Source organism: Blennius ocellaris (genome assembly GCF_963422515.1).
Source record: "Blennius ocellaris genome assembly, chromosome: 1".
NCBI classification, from domain to species: domain Eukaryota; kingdom Metazoa; phylum Chordata; class Actinopteri; order Blenniiformes; family Blenniidae; genus Blennius; species Blennius ocellaris.
In genome coordinates, this window is record NC_137650.1 from 17,609,088 (window position 1) to 17,628,813 (window position 19,726).

At 40.6% G+C, this 19,726-nt stretch overlaps 1 protein-coding gene across 4 annotated transcripts in view; it reads right to left on the reverse strand.

The window, feature by feature from the left end:
- Positions 1-343: 343 nt before the first annotated feature.
- Positions 344-19,726, reverse strand: part of tln2a (talin 2a) — a 96,545-nt gene continuing 77,162 nt past the window's right edge. For 3 of the 4 annotated variants that reach the window (XM_080495222.1, XM_080495223.1, XM_080495224.1), the window contains 19 exons: positions 18,543-18,675; positions 17,957-18,058; positions 17,474-17,644; positions 17,173-17,319; positions 15,185-15,286; positions 14,864-14,983; positions 14,527-14,673; positions 12,514-12,680; positions 11,003-11,186; positions 10,292-10,417; positions 8,976-9,092; positions 8,551-8,736; positions 8,264-8,371; positions 7,626-7,731; positions 6,841-6,965; positions 4,248-4,436; positions 3,970-4,152; positions 3,652-3,777; positions 344-3,294 (listed from right to left, as the gene is read on the reverse strand). In XM_080495222.1, coding sequence (XP_080351348.1) covers positions 3,166-3,294; positions 3,652-3,777; positions 3,970-4,152; positions 4,248-4,436; positions 6,841-6,965; positions 7,626-7,731; positions 8,264-8,371; positions 8,551-8,736; positions 8,976-9,092; positions 10,292-10,417; positions 11,003-11,186; positions 12,514-12,680; positions 14,527-14,673; positions 14,864-14,983; positions 15,185-15,286; positions 17,173-17,319; positions 17,474-17,644; positions 17,957-18,058; positions 18,543-18,675 — 2,668 coding nt within the window. In that variant the 3' untranslated portion in view covers positions 344-3,165. Of the gene's footprint in view, positions 3,295-3,651; positions 3,778-3,969; positions 4,153-4,247; positions 4,437-6,840; positions 6,966-7,303; positions 7,732-8,263; positions 8,372-8,550; positions 8,737-8,975; positions 9,093-10,291; positions 10,418-11,002; positions 11,187-12,513; positions 12,681-14,526; positions 14,674-14,863; positions 14,984-15,184; positions 15,287-17,172; positions 17,320-17,473; positions 17,645-17,956; positions 18,059-18,542; positions 18,676-19,726 lie in introns of those variants that run through there. The other variant, XM_080495225.1, reaches the window with a different exon arrangement.

Here is a 19,726-nt window from a genome sequence, read left to right on the forward strand (position 1 = left end):
TCACTTGCCTGCAAAAAGGGCTGATTGGTAACAAATAATATCTGAGTACAGAAGAGGGGAAGCATTTTGATGGCTTTTTGATGGGATTGCATAAAAAAAAAAATGGGCAAAATTAGTTCACAGAGACCTTGACCTTTGATTGCAAAAAATATTCAAATCAATCTTGAATGAGGGAAAACTGGTGACAAAACCTGTATGTATGATGCCTGTGAGGGCTAAAAAAAAACATGTTTGGCCAAATTAAGAAGAAATCAGACACGATCAGTAATAATCACAAGAAAGAAATGCCATTACATTGAAATGCTTTATTTTCAGTGAATACAAAAAATAGTTTTATCGAGGCCAGATAAATATCTTTTAAATGTAAGGTATCACTTATCTTTACTGTTGTGACTTTTTCCATTCCATTTCAGTGGAGGCAAAGAAAAAAAAAAAACATACAGAACACTTCAATTACTCCACAGCATTGAAATGTGCCACAACATTTTTTTGGTGACAGATATTTTCTAAATGTTATCAAGTTATCTTCAATACTCTAAAAGCACAAGGCGGGGAGGAAAAAAAAGCCCATATGTAACATTTCAATGAATTTGTAACACAAATCTCCATTCTGTTGAAGTTTAGAAGCACTGTGGTACATGCCCGTGGAATGCAGTACAAAAATGTGTTCATATATGTAATATACATATACAGTATATATACTGATAGTACATTTTAAAAAGCAACACATCTTTTTGACTGGCGGACTGTTTCTCTGTCATCCCCGAAAGGCCTTGCATGTGGCAGAGAGAAAGGTAAAGGGGGAGCGGTTTGTTCCAGCACTTAAAGCAGTGCCATCCGATCCTGGTCCTGGAGGGTCACGGACCCCCCCCCCCCCCCCGTGTTTTAGATGCCTCCTTGGAGCTAAACACCTGAAATGAATCACAGAGCTCAACAAAAAGCCAGACGTCAAGCCAAGTGTTACAATCAGGTGTGCTGCAGTAGGGAAACTTCAAAAACGAGCGGGGAAATGGCCCTTCAGCACAGAGACTGGAGTACACTCGCGTAGAGAAACAGTACTGTAGCAAGTAAGATGACAAACGCTTAAATAAGCCACAGACATGAACCTATTTTCTAAAAACAGCTTGTCCAGTACCTCCTTCTTCTTCTTTGACGGGCCGATGAGGTGGAGCTGTCACTCAAGCAGACAGGACATTGTATGGGCTACGGACTAAGGCACTAATATAAACACTACAGACTTGACTGATAAGCATTGGATCCTCCCCCCACCCCCATCTCTGTACCCTCTTCCCCGTGTTTACACCAAAAAATACAACACCAGTAAAATACTTCTGAATTCACACCCAACTGTCGATCATAAACTCAATAGTGAACGACTGTCTATTTGCTGTGGTATACTGTTCATAACTGGAGGTCTGAAAGCACAAAGCCATGCATTTTCACAGCAGGACCTATAACCTTACAATATACTGTAGATTAATATTGAAACACAGCCTGCAGAGTAAGACAAGGGAAGGGAACACATTACAATCCAACTCGGTAAACAAAAGGTTCTTCCTATTGCAGGGAGTAGTGTATGTAATAAAGTTGCACCGAGCACCCAGAAAAGGAAAAGGTCAACCGCAGCGATTAGTGCTGCTGTCACTTCACCTTCAGTTTACTCATACTGTTACTATTTGTTGAAATTAGCTTATTGCCATCGTGGTCTCAGATTGTGAATTTTGATGCTTCTTGATGTTACATAATTGGAGGTAAACAGACACAAATCAGTTCCAGGCAGTGATTAAGTGTTGCTGCAAAAATCCCATAAGTGGGCTGAGTGAATATATTTTTTGATTTAAATTTTTTTTAAAGAATATGCAATGCAGTAACATCAGACAATGTACGTGCATAAGAGGTGTCACAGCACTGTGGTAAACTGGAGCAGTCCAAAGAATTAGTTGTTTTTTTTCCAGTTAATTTTAACTCGTGTTTTGTTGGAGATTATAGACTCACAGAGTAAAACAAGTACTCAATTGTATCCTCTCCTGGACTATTACGGTTTTAATTGAATAGTGTAAAGACAACCAACACTGCCCCCTTAAGCACCATCCAGCTTATTGCATCATGATGAAATTGTGTCAAGTCTATACAAATGAAATGAAGCAAAAAAATACACAACTCACATTTTTCTTAGTGGTAACGATTAAAGTGAGACTATTTCTGACCCCTTGCTATAAAAAATACCCAGAACTAATAAATATTCCTTCTATGTTTATATGCAGTTGCAAATCAGTAAACATTCACATGGTAATGAAATGTAAAATATTGTGTTTGAGTGGCAGCGACCGTACACAATGACACCAGTCATGAAGGGCTTTAAATAAAGCTTGCTGCATGTAACAGAGACATTATATTTGTAGAGCCACCAGATATCAGCACTGAAATATATGTCAAAAATAAGATGCTTTGTTAGCTCTCTACATTCAATGAAGATTCCCCCAAAACACATTTCTTTTAACGAAATTTACATTATGGTCCAAGAAACACCAATATGCAAAATCTGGTTTCGTGTTAATGGACTTTGAATTAAAATCAAGACATGTCACGGTGATTTACATGAGTCAGACAGACATTAAGGTGCCGAATTAAAGAATAAAGGCCAACATTCATAAAATGTCATCGTACCGAGCTGAACTTTTTTTTGCCAATAGAGTGACACTGCAGTTAAATGGCTTTGTGACATGAACAGCAATACAATCAATTCTTCATTTTTATGCACTGGAGCTGCAAATTGGTAAACAAAAGAAAGAAGCACTGCTTATGGACAAATGCGAGAGCATAAGAGGTGTGCTATTTGTCCCAAGCTCGTCACATTCTGGTTTTGAATCGAAGTCGTTTTATGACGACGCGAGAACGTTCTTCAGTCCAATCACCACAGGAAGTAGTCAGTTCCACACAGTAGTATCTCAAACTTGCTCGTCGCCGATCTTCCCAATATCAGATGCACGTTGTTCGTTCACTGCAGACCTGCTCTTTTCAATCAGTCACATACATTTGTCAAGCCACTGTGGGGCACATGCCTGTCCAGGCGCGCCATGAGGACGGCACACGTATGGACACAAACACAGATGTGCTCATCACATCACCTTAGGCATATGCAGCAGTGATGGCGAAACTGACTCATTAGTTGTCGTCCTCTCGTAGTTCACTGGGTAGGAACTTGTACTGCTGCTGCCTGATCTGGGCCAGCTTCTTTCTGGCTTCTTCCAGCTCCCGCTCCTTCCTCAGCATCTCTTCCTGGGCTGCAATGATCTTGACAGACGGAAAGGGAATCTGTGACTTGATATTCGAAACAACATTTGAGGCCACACAAAGCAAATTAACACTCTTTAAAATGTATTATAAAAAAAACCCCCAAAAAAAACATGTCCTACTTGCCACATCAAATATGCTGTTTACTTGTTTTTGTGTTTCTGACTATTTAAAAACGTTTTGAAAGTCATGACTACTTTGAGGTTGTGCAAAATAAATAGGCAACCGATTCTTGTCCCACTGAACTTGTGGCTTTATATAAGAACCAAAAGGTTCCACATTTAACCTAAAGAAACCGTTAATATTAATATTAATATTAATATTTGTGTAATATTAAATGTTGCTTTAAAGGATTACCTGGGCTATTCCTCCCACAAACTTAGTCTTGACCACCACGTTGTCTTCATCTGCTTTGTCAAACGCTGCCTTCTGTGCTGCCCGCACCAGATTGTCCGACGCCTTCTTCACAGCATTGCCAGCAATCTACAGAATGAAAAGATGCATTTAACTCAGGCAGCTGGGGCTCAGTTGGAAGAGCAGATGGGTTTCCAGCTCAAAACCCAAAGTTTGGCGGTTGGATTCCAGTCCTGGATTTCAGTACTATGTTGCCAATACATAGGACTAATGACCAAGCAGTATTAGCACTGCTCTTGTTGAAGAAACTGGTGTGTGTACCTGTAGTCTCCTCATGGCCTCCGAGTCCTGATCAGCCTTCACTTTACAGGCCACCAGCAGCTGGGCGGTGGAGGCCGCCACTTGTTTGGCTGAAGAGATGAGTTTCTCCTCACTGGCGTGGCCTTGCACTGAGGCGTTGGCCGCCTCACACAGGTTGCTGGTCGCTGCTGCTACCATACGTGCCTGAGACCAACAAAGACAGGATTTGTGGATTAATAAATGAATGCAGCGCCTCAGAGACTGTGAAGAGTGACATACGGCTGCACCGCAAAACTCACAGCGGAGATGAGTCCCTGGGACCACTGTCCATCATCTACAGCATTGGCTGGAATCAAGCCCACTTTCCCCTGAGCCACCAGCTCTCTCTGGGCGGCCGAGGCCGATTTGACCAAAGCGCTGGTGGCCGCTGCGATGGACTTGGCTGCCTCGAGGATCTGCTCCTCGAAGTTCAGCGTCTCGTCTGCTTGCTGAGGGGTGAAAAGAGCAGTCGATTAACTCAAGATAAAGCCTTCCACTCAGATAATATATCAATATGACTTAAGGGAAGAAGCAAAGTCAAAAATTATTCTGATCAATTTAGTGAGTGAAACTATAGATCAGTCCGTCCGAGATCTAGTGCTTTTTGAAGAGACGTCAGTTTGGATATTTTATGGAAAGCTTCATGTTAAAGTAAAAAAAAAAAAAGCTTTCTGAACAGCAGCTGTTTTTGCTCCAAGACAGTTAATTTGTATTTCTCCTATGCATACTAAACTATGACTAAAATGGGATGAAGTGTTGTAATATTGATGTACTCAGTTCTTAATAATAGAACTCATGCATCAACTGTATCTTGTTGTTTATAAGAGAAGCACAAGCTTCCACAGATACTGCAGTTTTCTTGGCAACAATTATATTGATTCCAAGACTGCATTCACCAGGAGGGAGTGAGAAATGTAATAATCACCTTTGTACAACAAAACTTGACCCAACATTGTAAATCTACATATTTTACTTCTAATGTGACTGAAAAGCAGAAATCATCATCCAGCCGATACAGACACACTTTGTGAGAAACAAACACAAACCCTAAGAGCAAAGTGTGACTTCCACACGCTTCACAAAGCATCTTTTTTTTTTTTTTTTTAAACCACAACGGTCGATCAGGAGTTGCACACAATCACAGAAGAAACACGACTGTATTGAGACATCCAGCCACACTGCTCTCCGCCTGTTCACACAAACACTCTTCACACATAAAGGCATTCACACCACATGTCTGTAGACAGAGCGGGACACTGTAGGAATATGTTTGATATATAGTTGGGACTGTATAACAACCTAATATATCAAACATATCAGACAGAGCCCTGCAGAGAAGGCCTCCGATGGTGGGGGCAGGCAGGGGAGGAGAAGGGAGGGCGGGCGGTTTAACTGGGAGCTAGAGGACATAGACTGGGACAGGCATAAGCTACAAGAAGCACACATGAACAGATGGTTGTTGGAGGAAAAAAAATAAGGAGGAGGAGAATTAATGGTGAACATGAAAGTGTTTGGAACAGTGATATATGACCCGAGGATTCTAAGTCATGGCAGTTGACTTGCGGTGAGTTTTTCATGGGAGCCACAAAGACAGTGACAAGAGATGAAACTCAACGACATAACTTCAATGGACAGGAGTTGTACACAAATGTGACAAAAAATAAACAACTTAGGTTATTAAAGGAGTTCATATGAAGGGAGTTTGGGAGTCATTTTTAAAAGAGGCGGAGCACCTTTTCTGGGAAAGTCATAAAACAAGATGTGTCATTTTGTTAATGTGAAAGGTTACTAAATCATCAATTCATCAACCACAATAATTGGGGGAAAAAACTCACTATATATATATATATTTCTGATCAAGGGCAACAAAACTCTGGAGGTAGAACATTTTCATTTCACGAGAAATAATTGTATAATTGTTAATTTACTTTATATCTGCAGATACAGCTTAAAAAACTGGAATATAATTGACGTGTTCGTGGTTTTGTTATCTATTTCTGAAATAAAAAAGGTTTCAAGGAATAAAAAAAAAAAAAGATAATTGCCTCAGTATAAACAAATAAGAAAAGCCATTTGATATAATGAAATATAATACTGGGAAGATTAGACACTATTTATTGGTTGAGATACTGTATTTGTGGGTTTTTCATGTATACTAGTCAAGGGAAACTACATCAGATCTAATTGCAGGTGTGGTTAGATTAATAAAAAGGTAACTTCAAAAAGAAATAAAAAGCAGAATCCTGCTTGAGCTTCAAATGGTGGCATTCACTAAATCAATTGTTGTTTATCCAAATAAGTGGTGTAGATCTTTACAGCAAAACTGGACATGTAAAAAAAAAATCAAACTAACCCATTTAGTTTTTTTTCTCACTGACTGATGCAACAATAACACACATTTTAAATCGTGTTAACAGCAAGACTCGCGTTGTAATTCTATTCTAACATGTGTATCATTACTTTGGTAAAGAGTCAGAGTTCATCACTAGAAACAGTCCAACAAACCAACAAACAATAACAAATCAGCCCAATGCATGAACGAACATATGTCCAATGCCAAAGCACTGCTCTGCACTCACACGGCTTGTAGTTAAAGCATGTCATTATTGGAGAACAACATTAAAATTGAGATTTTGCTCCTTTACAATCACTTTAACTACTTGAAAGAAAGTCTTTCTTTTTAATCTCAACTTTCTTAAACACTGTATTAATTAATCAACAATTCTCCCTTTGAAACATTTGATCTATGAAAGCCATATCATTCAACTCCACTGCCCCATTGGCAACAATACTGCTGATACATCATTGTGTCTTTCACCTCTTTGCTGAATTATCCATCATGCAGTCACCCACCTTCGGCTTGGCTCGGGGTTTGAGCTGCTCCAGCTTCTTCGCCGCTGCTTCGATGGATGCCGCCGCTCCAAGCAGCTCAGTCTCTGCGATCACAGTCGGATCCTCAGGGTCCACCCACTCTGAACCTGTGGCACGTGTACAAACACATAATTAAAATTTCCGAATGGAAAAACTTATTTTAGTTTCACTTCAAAAAGCACTGTGCCAACAGAAAAAAAAACAAAAAACATGCTTCACACTGTGAATACAAAGAAATCAGCAGCAGTGCATCAACACAAAAAAGAAGTAAAAACAAATAAAGTGTCAAGTCTTCACATCCCATGCATAGCGGATGGAGGCCACAAACTGCCATTCACTGCAATGAAGATGGAGTGAATTACTTGAAATGAGATGGAACAAAAAATAAAGCATGATGGATTGGCTGTGTACTGGAGAAGTCAAAGAGCAGCTGGATGTGGTGAGATTAAAAACATCGACATTCGCTGTGAGGAGAGAAGGTGTCGAACAGCTCCAAACTGGTGAAATGAAGTGGCAGTACAGAAAACAACGTTAACTTACCTCCGTCTGTGGCAAAAGAAGGAGGACAGGGATCATTACCAAAAGATTGATTAAATGAAGGTCTCTAATTCTTTGTTACATGAAGCATGATAACAGTGTTCTCTTATGAAGGCAATTTCCCCCTGGAGGGAATGATTGGGTTTAGTTGGACGCTTCAACATAACGTACGGCACTTGTGTGAATTGGTCATTATAGAACACGGTAAAAGTGTATGAGTGAGTCATTACCTTTCATGGCTTCAGCAGTCTGGATGAGCTCTGTGACGGCTCCTGCCACTCGTTTGGAACAAGCTGCGAGATACTGCTTCTGCTCTGCAGTGGGTTTCTGCAAGACCTACACGCGCGCACACACACACACACACACACGCACACACACACACACGGACACACACATACACACAATCATTTTCCATGCTTGGACAGCATATCTCAAGAGAGAGCGATCATAAGCAACAAGGCAAACTAGACATAGATAATTATACATATTATTATAACATTATATCATATATTTAGTAATGTATTTATTTCTACTGTTATCATCATCATCGTCAGATATTTTATTTTGTATTTAATAATGAGGAAGAAATAGAACTTTTTTTTTTAAACCCAATTTGTTGCAACTGTAATTGGAATGCATCAGAATAATAAAAAAATATATATTTATTTTTTAACCATTAGTCTAATCTTCCCTTGCTTTGAGAAATAGAAATATCGGGAATCCAACAAAAAACAAAAAACATCCGCTTCCAAAGCTATAAACAACTTTCCCTCTATTTAATACGTAAAAAAAAAAAAAAGTCAACATTCAACCAAGTGCTAACATTTGTAAAACCTTTCTACACATAATGACAGAATGCCCAACCTACCAGTAACACTTGTTCTAGTAGCTCGATGTATCCGGTTGTACACTCTGATCCAAACATCAGAGCTCTGTTCTTCACCTCGTGACTCACGTCCGGATGGTAGGCAGCTTGCTGAAAGACACAAACACAGAACAAGGGTGTAAATAAATCAATGTGGGTATGAGGGCAGGAGGAAAGTCTGTATGTTTGAAACCAATCGACTCCTGGTTTCACCATTTTAAAAGCAATATCCAATCGTGCTTCCACGGAATGCAAGAAAACAAATAGAGCAAACGTGCACAAGTTGTCACCTTGCACGTGGTGAGCATGTCTGAAATGGCTTTGCGGCTAAGGTTGGCTGTATGGATGATGTCCTCCTGGCGGGCCGAGTTCCCAGCAGCCACTGCTTTAGCAGTTGCTATGGTGATGCCCTTAGTCATACGAATGAACTCCTCAGGTGTGGTTGCCTTGTTGGGAGCATCCTTGGACTGAAACAGCTATGGATGACAAAGGAGCAGCAGAGCACAAATTTGATTCAGGCACTGATTAAAAACGGTCTCCCCAGTGACAAATGTATTCGCAAGTGATTACCGTGCGAGCTCAGGAACATTTTTATTCATTTGCAAAATATTACTCATCATTATCCAGTAACGAGGCATGTGTAAGTCTTGCGATACTCATGGTGACAAATAGCAGCTGTACAACTGCATGCACTCTCCTGTCCGCGCATCCTCACCGCCATTTCCTGTTTTATACACTCGATCGTGGCCTCCAGGGCTCTGGTGCCCCGGGTAGCTTCATCCTCCACGGCCTTGACTGTCTTCAGCAGCGACGTCACGTTAGTCACCATCACCTATGCAGAGGAAAGTGCTCCTGCTATAAGTCTTGTGAAAAACAGCCACAAGCTGGGTTGTTAAAATCACAATGATTAACTAGACAAATAGACCCTCATCGACTGACTTTGCAGGGGCATCAATAGGATTTATTAATATTTCAAAAATTCTCAATATCACGATATTAAATAAATTGCTATACACTACCATTCAAAAGTTTAGACACACCTTTACTTTCATTGTTTTTTCCGCAATTTTCTTGACTATTTACATTGTAGATTCTCACTGAAGGTTTCACAACTATATAATTTAAGCTTACTATATAATTCCAGAAGTGTTCAATTATAGTTTTGATGCCTTCAGTGAGAACCTATAACGTACAAAACTAAAACATACAATGAGGTGTGTCCAAGCATTCATATCAAAGTACATAATCACAATTTAAAAAAGAAATCTAAATATATTCATCTATGCTTTCCCTTTGAAACGTTACTTTAAAAAAATATTGTACTATAGATATTTTGCAACATTGAGGCAACGTTAAACTTTAAAACCAAGTATGTCACATGCATTGGAGGGTGTAATACACAACACTGAACAACAGGAGGCGCCCTGCACCCACAGGCAATGAAACCTGCTGTCTTAAAGACTTGAAGCTTCCTAAAAAGGTTCACAAGATTTTATTTCCACCTCCAGTCCAAAACCGGCATGTGGTTTTCATCTAAGAGACCAAATGACTATGAATGTCCTGCGGCTGACTGTCAAGAAACTTTTCTTTCAGCTGAACACCTCCAAGTGATAATGAGCAGTCAGCAGTGTCGTCGCTGAAATGTGAACTGTGCACTTGAAAGTTTACACTCCTTATGTGTTGGAGCAGAGGATTCAGCTGATTTATCTCAGCTTAGAAATATCGCAGCTTCCTGCTATCCTGAACATCCTGTACATTTACATGAGTGAGGCCCAGTTGTCGTCAGTGCACTAATTTGCATGATGGCAGGAGGCGTGCTGCAACAATTTACTGGTCTGGCCTCAGGAGCAGAGGATGTTTGCTATACCTGCATACAACGTGCTGAATATGGAAATAATGTTTAACAATTTGCACATGTATCCAGGAAAAAAAATATCCGAAGAAAATACATTTCCATATTTGGGCAAAAAAATCCAAAAGGATTCTTGCATGCAAATATGCAGTCAGTTTTTGCTGGTTGAAACCTCTTACCTTGGCTGCACTCTTCAGCTGATACATGGATGGATCATCTGCTGCCTTGCCAGCAGCACACTTGGTGGCACTGATGAGCTCAGCCAGCGCTTTGGCCACATCTTTGACAGCATTTATCAGAACCACCTAGTGAGCGGACATGAAAACACCCAATAATTAGTCCAAAATCAAGATAAAAGAAGAAGTTATGTAATCAAAATGCATTTGTAAGAGCTATTGGGGTCTGTTTAACTGCACCTACGTATGGCCTGTCTCTGGTGTGTTACAGTAATGTATTACTGGCATTAAGGCATTGTTCCATTATGTCTTAATAATCCTATCGTCTTGCCTTGCAAAGAGTATGCGGCACATGTATGAGTGGAGTTTGTAGGTTCTCCTTGTGCATGTTAATTTTCTCCCTGGTTCCTTTGGTTTTAATCCACAGAACAAAGCTGTGTGTGTATGTACGTTTAAATGGCAACCTGCCTTCACTGATAATCAGCTGGGATCAGCTCCAGCACGCCGCTGTCCTGGGTTATACAAAGCAGTATAGAAGATGGATTGCATATCTTGACTTTTGTGTGTCTCTTATTTGTTCAAAAACAGTATTTTCTCCTGCATCGGGCAGAGTGTTTCATCAACAGGACTGCCGCCACACCACTTCTCTTGGTGAGAGGCACAGGTAGCCTCACAAAAACAACTCTGAGGCTACATAAACTGACACCAACTGACCTGTGTCTCCGGATCGTCGGACCCGATGCTGGCGGCTCCCAGTTTGACCACGTCTGTGAGCTGGGTGATGGTTTTGGCCGAAGACTGGGCGGCCTGAGCCAACCGGTCCTGACCGGAAGCTGCACCGGACACCAGCATCTTCGTGTCTTCAACCAGAGCTTTGGCCGTCTTCAAAATGTTTTCCCTAACAGTGAGAAATGGAGAGATGGAAAAGAAAAAGAAAAAAAAGAAGTTAGACAGTTGGTGAAAGAAAAAAAAAAGAAAGAAAAAATCAATTACAAATCCATCACCTGGGCTTTAAATGCCATTGAACTGTCTGAAGACAAAAGTAATGCACTTTGTCTTCGACAAACTTTTGTCTTACTACAGTTCAAATTAGAATATATGGGAATGACAGCCATTAAATATAATGCACACCGTTGCACATCTTTATTCTTACCAAATCCATTTCTTCATCAAAGTCCAAACACAAGGGAAGACAGGTAAGGTTATGTAACAAGTCAACTCAGTTATATTTTCCAAGCTGATGAAAGAGATTATCAGTAGCTGCTGTAAAGGTTCATTTTTGAGAAGCCATTTGACATCATTTGAGACGACGTGATTCTGTTCTGTTTCATACCACCGCTCTACGTTTGTGCTTCAACCTTCAAATTACTGTCCTGCGGCGGCTGGCATGTGATCTTCATAGACCATTTATGACATTTGAGAGATTCAAAAACTACCAAAAAGGAGACCAATATAGTTTTGTGTGAATATACTGGCAATAACAGTGAGCCCAGGACTTTCACAGTAGGATTCAGCAACACGTCACACATGAGCTTTTCAGCACAGTCAAAAACACATATAAAATAACATATAAGCATATTAAACAACTGCCACAAACTAAAAGTTGATGTTATTTTGAAAAAAAAAAGAGGCTGAAGAACTAATTTTGCAAAGTTTTGACATTGTCATATAATCTAAATAAATAAAGGCACTGTAGTCATAAGAAAGTTACGACAACGGAGTATCTAACCCTTTGTACATGTACACACCCTATGAGGCTCACAGATATTTATGTTCGTCTTTTTCAATGAAAGCTTTCAGTCACGGCATATTTTCGAGGATTCTAAAAATCAAATTCAGATTCCTCAATCATCAGAAGGACAATGATTCATCAGTAGGTACAATGTAAAAACATGTTTCAGTATCATGGAATGTAATTTGACAAATTGGATTAGTTGACATGCATCAAACTGTCATTGAGAAATAAACAGGTCAGACAAGTAAAATATTATTTATACTTTCTGAGCATGCAAGTTTAATTATTTTACTGATCTTGCTGTAACACTAAAAGAAAATTACACTTCCTGTATGCTTGAGACACTAATTTGTAGTTGCTGACTTCAGACATTTCCTCTCCGTTCCACTAAAAGGTCATTCTGTCAGTTAGGATGAAAGACTGTCAGAGGGCAGTTTTCAGACTTCAGACTCGCATGTAAACCCACATCTTTACATTTCCAGCTCCTAACCTGTGGTCAGCGAAGGACTCGTCATTCTCCGCGTTGAGCGTGCCGGCAGAGGCAAACATGATGGTGGTGTCCAGATCGGCGATAATGCCAGACACGGCGCTGGCTGCAGTGATGCATGCCTGAGTGCCTTTGTTTCCTGCCTGCAGGGCTGAGAGCACCAAAGACACCTGCGGGCAGAGACAAACACCACACCCCATAATCACACAGGTCAGGCTGTGCAGAAACACCCAGCAGGGGTTTTTACACACCATTTGTGAGCCTCAAAGTGGCGACACTTAAATAATCCTCAACTCTGGTTTGTGACTTAACAACCACGTCCACGTCTGACAGGTCATAGTAGTTTTATTTAATTGCGGTGCCTTTAAGTAGAGGTGCATGAATAGTGTAAAAAGGAGATGAAAGCAACCGACTCAGAGCGAGTTTGATTAGAATATTGTCCGTGCATGATATTTGTCTTTCCACAGAAGCAAAAAAACCCCAAACTAATAGCCTATTTAAAAATTAGGTTTGACATCAAATATCAAGTCGAAATAAAACAACAAACATTACAACACTGACTTGGTGAAATGAGCACATGCCAAACTGCTTAGGACTAATATCTTTCTTCCCAAATTCTTGAGCAGCAGCTAAACATGTTGCAGTGATATTTACCTGCTCTTGTGAAAACAAATCAGGTACAAACACTTGACTTGTTGGAAATTAATACAGTGAAAACTTTGAATATCCGTGAAAACTGATGCTATCAAACATGATATATTGCATGGACGAGTATAGGAACTGATATATTCAAATATATACAAATTATAAATCATGTTCACTTATACAGTGAAGATCCCTCTTTATGTTCTGAAATATCATCACACATTAACAGAACATTTAAAATAAATTGCATAATTAGACATTAATCGTTAGTCAGCTGAAAACATTCAAGTGTTTTTTTTTAAGTTTAATTGCATAGCCTCGGGTTACAAAAATCACAGCATCTCAAATAATTTGAGATTCTATCATTTTGATTTCATGACTTAGAAACTAAAATGATAACAAATAAGACTCATGAGGTTTGAAATATTTCAATTTATGTGTAATTCATCTGATTCAACACCATACATGACGTTTGGTAATCATGGGAATATTTCACTATGCTTTTTAATGTCTTTGAGATGCGCCTGTAGCCTTTCTTACAAACATAAATGAGATGAATCTTTCCTACAAGGGGCATGCCAGCAGCCACTTGTGCTTCAGTGTCTTGCCCAGAGAGAAGACTGATATGTGAATATGAGGAGGAGGAGATTGAAACAGTGATAAGAGGGCAATTCATATATCCACCTGCAGCAGAGTCAACATTATGACACTGAGGCAATGTTTGCATTCCAGGCAAAAGTTTCCCAAACCAGACTTCTTTTTGACAATATGCGACTCATATCCAATTCTTTTATGACAGCCAACACAAATTAGATCCAGGTCATTTTCATATACGTATACTACAGTCCTAAACCGGATGCAGTACATTTCATCTAACTTTCTTGTTGTTGAATTGAGATCGGCGTCACAATTCTGCTCCAGAGGAGGCAGGACCAAATTCAAACAATGGACATGCTCTGCATTCATGTATATATCCAGTACACAGTGTAGCAGCCATTGTTCCCATTAAAACCATCATTAGAATTTTTGCTCTACATTTTCACCTTTCCTTTATCATCCGATCATCATTGTGTCAGCTTTGATGGCACAGTAATTTCAAAATTGATACAAACACAGTGACATGTGTCACATCCATATTTATGGTACTTCAGTAGACCGCATGTGAAGTCTGATGACAGTTGCATTTAAATTACAATGTAAACAACAAAAACTTGGATCTCAAAATATAAATTGAGCATATATACTTGTTGTGTGAATATAGCCTTAGTCATTAAAACAAAATCACTTGCTACAACCCACAATTTCCCAAATGATGCCAAATATTACTTGGAACGCCATGATAATCAGAATGTTTTGATTAGAGGATGTTACCTTCTCTGTGACTGCACGTGCGCAGTCAATGAGCTCACGCTTGGTGAAACTGTCGGACGGGGTGATCTGCAGGGCTCCAGCCTTCTGGACCAGGAAGATACAGCCATGACCCAGCTCCTGTACACGGGTCTTAATCTGAAAACCAATCTGGAGAAAATAAACATGCCAAACACAATAAAAAGTTAGAGTGAAAAGAAACTCAAGTTCAGCTTAGAAATTGAAGCGAGGTCGGCAGTGCTACTCCCGAGCAATATCGGGAATAAAATAATGAGCCAGACTTGATGTAGCAGTACAGTTAAATGAGTAATGTCTGCCTGTCTCTGGGTGGCTTCCTCACCTCTTCTGGCTCTGCTGTGTGGGCAGCCAGTCGGCCCTGAACGGCCAGCTGGCTGTAGTCTACAGTGACCTGAGAGGCCAGGCATCCCAAGTCATCCGGACACGTCACCGATTTGGTCATCTGAGGGATAAACACATACCCGATGTCAGTCCGGTAATTGTTCTCAAAGGGCAAAATATTCAGATTTGTCCTCCCATGAGCTGCCCTTGTAGATCAAGATCATTTTTGAAATGAATTAGTTTGGATTACCAAAGTAGAATCCACAGCCACAAATGAGTACAAATAGTTGCAGTCCAATTCCAAATTCATTCAAAGACTTACCATTTCCTGAGCAGTGACAGCAATAGCCTTGGAGTGCTTCACCATATTGGTCTGGTAATCCACAAAAGAGCCTTCGGGTGCCGGCGGCGTTCCTTCATCCAGCTACAGAAACACACGCAAACCATGTAAATGTCCCTGCAATCTTCAGTTTAGGTGAGATTGGTCTGTCCTTCACAGCAGGTACATCTTCAGATGTGAAAAGAATTGATCATTTAGCGACAATGACATGTGAAATCTAATGCATCTTTCAATTATACCAATTCCAGTAGGTGTGCAGGCATCTGTACATTAGTACTGAAGCAATTTGATATTCAATAAAAGCCGTACGAATGATAAACCCTAATTATAAATTATCCACCAGATCTACTCTGTAATTACAGCTTTTAAATATCATCAATGAGAAAGGGAAAAAAAAAAAAACAGCAGCTTGCTGTGAAACATATTTTCAGAATTTCTCCTGAATTAGTGTTCAACACATGTGGAAGGGAAGGCAGAGACGGCAGCGATGACACCATGTGGGAAAAGCATGCCGCTCCTGAAATGAATCCCCAATATCACAAGTACATGATGTTCAGTCCTCCCGCCGAGAGACGGAACACGTCTGAATCTGCAACCCTCACCAAGTTCCTCAGAGGAGCCTTTGAAATCACCTCCAATCAAACCACAGTCGAGAGCCAGCATTATGCCGACGGATTACGGGAGAGGATTATCCCCATTTAATCAAGTGCACTGAGTGACGCGCACCCAAGGCGCACACCTGCACGGTCAACATGTGACCACTTTCATGAAGTATTCATGACGTGCTGCGCAAAGTTGACGCAGAGACGCTGCTCTCCTCTGATAAACCAACTTGTGTCAGGTACTTTTCACCTTCGCTGTTTTTCTCAAGCCGGCAGGTGAGGTGCAAAATAATTAACCAACGCTAGTGTCTGTGTGTGCTTGAGATAAAAAAACAAACCCCCCCCAAAAAAAAAAAAAATTCTTGCTTGGTTTCACTTTTGTTCCCCAATATTCTGACTGTTAATTGAAAAGACAACCATTCTGACTCGGTGCCAGGAAAGTTTAATTGCATCTACAGTCGAGTTCCTTCCTCGTCAGTGGCTTTTTATTTGGATTAATGTGTTAATCTTTGACTTTTTGTGACACTCAGCATACACTGCAGGTAATCAAGATGTTATATTCATGGCAGCAGGCTACATTGAGAAAAAGAAAGTAAAAACTAAATTCAAAGTTAAACGACAAAACCTTGTGTGAAAATAACTAAAAGACAGATTTGAATCTGTTGTTTCTTTGTCTCTGGAACTTGAAAGAAAGTACATTTTCTCATGTCCTCGCAAAGCATGTTGCACACTACAATTATACCAGTTACTCTTTCAATTAAGTGGACTTTGGCAGTATGCATTGCAGAAATGGGGATAGACGCAATGACCCCTTCACTCAATAGGGGGTCCTGATCATCTGAGGATAAACTCCCATGATCCTATTATCAGACGAGCAGCCATATTGTCTCTAAACACAAATGGATTAGTTCTACCAAACAGTAACCAGCTGCTGTTGAGCCGGGGCAGATGGTGGTGAAAAACCAAATGTGTCTTAATATTAACCAAGAGTAAAATGGGCACATCTGGATAGGAAGCTGGTCGAACTCACAGTCACCTGAGAGTACAACAGCTGGAAGTGGTCACGGGGTCAAAATACCTCCTGGACAGTTTCCCTTTGAAAGTCTTTCTGGCTGCTCACCTCAGAGGAGAGTCGCTGTCCTGGGAACTGAAGAATCCCCAGACAAAATTAAGTACTTCACCGGGGAAAGGATGTCTACAGGACTGCACTCAGCTACTGCTAATGCAGTGAAAATGTATCTAAATGTCTGAGAGGCAGACACTTTGGTTACTCCCTATGCACGAGCCAAATATTAAAAATGTTTTTAACCATTATCAAAATATGCCGATTCTCTGCGGTGGGTTGTCGCCCTCGTTGTTTACACCCACCTTGGCCATGGCGTCTGCGATGGACTCCACCATTCCTCCCACCATCCCCACCTCACTGGCCGCCTCATTCAGAGTCACCATGATGTCGTCGACGGCCTCCTTCATCAGCTGAGCTGCCTCTGCAATGGCATCATGGGTATGGGACGCCTGTGGAGTGTGACACAGCAGATGCCCACATTACGAATAATGAATATGCACACAGATGATTCACCGAGACATAATCTATGCGAGTGTGGGAGCATTTGGACCAGTTCAAACGAAGCCCACGAAGAATGACAGTGCAGCAGAAAAATGGTCTTGCCTTCGGGTTTCCTCCCCCTTCTTTGGCAGCATAGAGCATCTGCAGGGCGGACTCAGCCAGGGTCTTGGTTTGGTCCAGGAAAGTCATCTGCTGCTGGTGGTCCTTCAGCTTTGAGGCCACCCCCACTGAGGCCATGATGAGTGGTTCAAAGTAACCAGCCAATTGAGTCACCTGAGGCAAAATGTCAAAGTTTTAATGACAATTATAAAAAAAAAAAAATAGAAAGCAAAAGATTTTTTTAATGATTTAATGCTTATTTCATTTCAGCTGTTAAGACTGATACTAATGTGAGAAAACTGAACAGAGGAAGCTGATTGAACAACACATCTTTTACTCAGCATTTATGTAATTATTGATGAATGTTACAGTACTGAATTCAATAAAAAGCCACCATTCATTACAGCCGTCACTGAGTAATAATGCTATAAAAGGTGCTACGCTGCAGCTACGCTATAACTGTAATGAACTCCATGTCCTATATACCTTGTGTCCTAGTTGGGAAGCTTCGCCCCTGGCAGCAGTGGAAACCGGGTCAATTAAGTGGCCAATTTCCTGCACGGTGGATGTGAGTTGCTCCTGCAGAGCCTGAAGAAAACAAATAAAATCAAATTCATCTTTCGATTACGCTGAAGACAGCGGTGCATAATTACAAATCACTCGAGATGTGTTAAAAAGCAATTCACAAGGGTCAAAATTGATCAAATATAGACACATACGGATAACATAAGGATCCAAACTGTACCGTAGGGTTACTTCTAAAAGAGACATTCATTTAAAACAATGGTTGCATTGCAAGAGGTTTTTGTTTATAAATGTAATTCATTGTGTCAGTTTAATGTGTGCAGCCTCACAGGACCTGAAACTATTTGAAATTGCTAACAATTGAGCCACAATAAACAATACATGTAGAACTAAAACACTACTAGAAACAACACTTAACCTAACAAATATATGAAGACAAGGAGAACTAAGGCTGACAAGGACAACCTTGTAAGGGCAAAAAAACAACAACCCAGAGATGGCTGCATTATATGAGGAAAACATTGAGCCATCTTCAATGGTTGCTTACCTCCAGTGAGATATCATCCCTGCTGGCTAAGTTCTGGCTGACGGCTGCCAGAGAGGCCTGCTCAATGTCCCGGATACATTTGTTGATGTTATCAATTGACGAGTCACACTCCCGCTGGCCGGGGGCCTTGTCCCTGAGAATAAAACGAGAGCAGGAAAACATAGGAAACAGAAAGCTATAAAAGTTGGATATAAAAATGAGTGATGACCAGAGGAAACACTACATACAGGAAGAGAGCAAAGAGGAGCAAATACTAACATGTGGGAGCGTTATTAAAACACAGACAGATTTCAGGATGTCGTTTTAACATCTCTGCTGGTGAATTGCTCAGTTTATTGCTGCTGAGGTTACATCTGCTGCAATGTGGCCTGTAGGCTCTGGTCACTGCACAGGGACATCAAGCTGGGCAACCAAATTAACTTGATCCCTCTGACTCATCTGCGAATCCTGCCTCGAGGGCAGTGTAAACTAGTTAAAACACCCATTTCCATGCAAATTGGCACACTCAATGTAAACCTCATCTGTGTGTGTAATGAGACTAACAAAGCTACGAGGTTCTGCAAGATGGAGATCACGACCATTTGTATTCTTTGGCACTGTGGTATATCACTGAATTCTATTCATGGTCCAAGCCACACTCCCAGCACTATATTTGCAGTCTAAAATGGACATCAGATGTGAAATAGATGCTCAGCTGACAGGCAGTGAATGCAAATGTTCTGAAACACTGGGGAAAAGTTGCATTCAGTGTATTTGACTCTGGTATTAGTCCCTCATAGGCATCAATTGTGTTCCAAGCAAGGTCGGGTAACAAGTAAAGTGAAGGAGATTAAACCTGTAAACCGTTGATGTCTACAGACAAGTGCAGGTCACCCCAGGGTGCAGATTTGAGCACCCTTTGAAATGTAAACAGATAAAAGAGAGTAAGAGCTGTATCGCAGTACTAGTTGTCAACTTTGCAACCTCAGCTCTGAAAGTTCCCCTTCCTTAATCTTGACAACTGCATCAATACATAGCAAAAGTAGCCAGTGGCATAAGAAAACTGTATAAAAAGTGATGTCATGGATTATACTATATAAAAGAGAAAGGCATAGTGTTTCTGTGTTTAGTACCTAAATGGAGTGAGCCAGTTGCTGGTAACTTCATATTTAACTTTTAGACTGGAGTATTACTATTACAAAGCC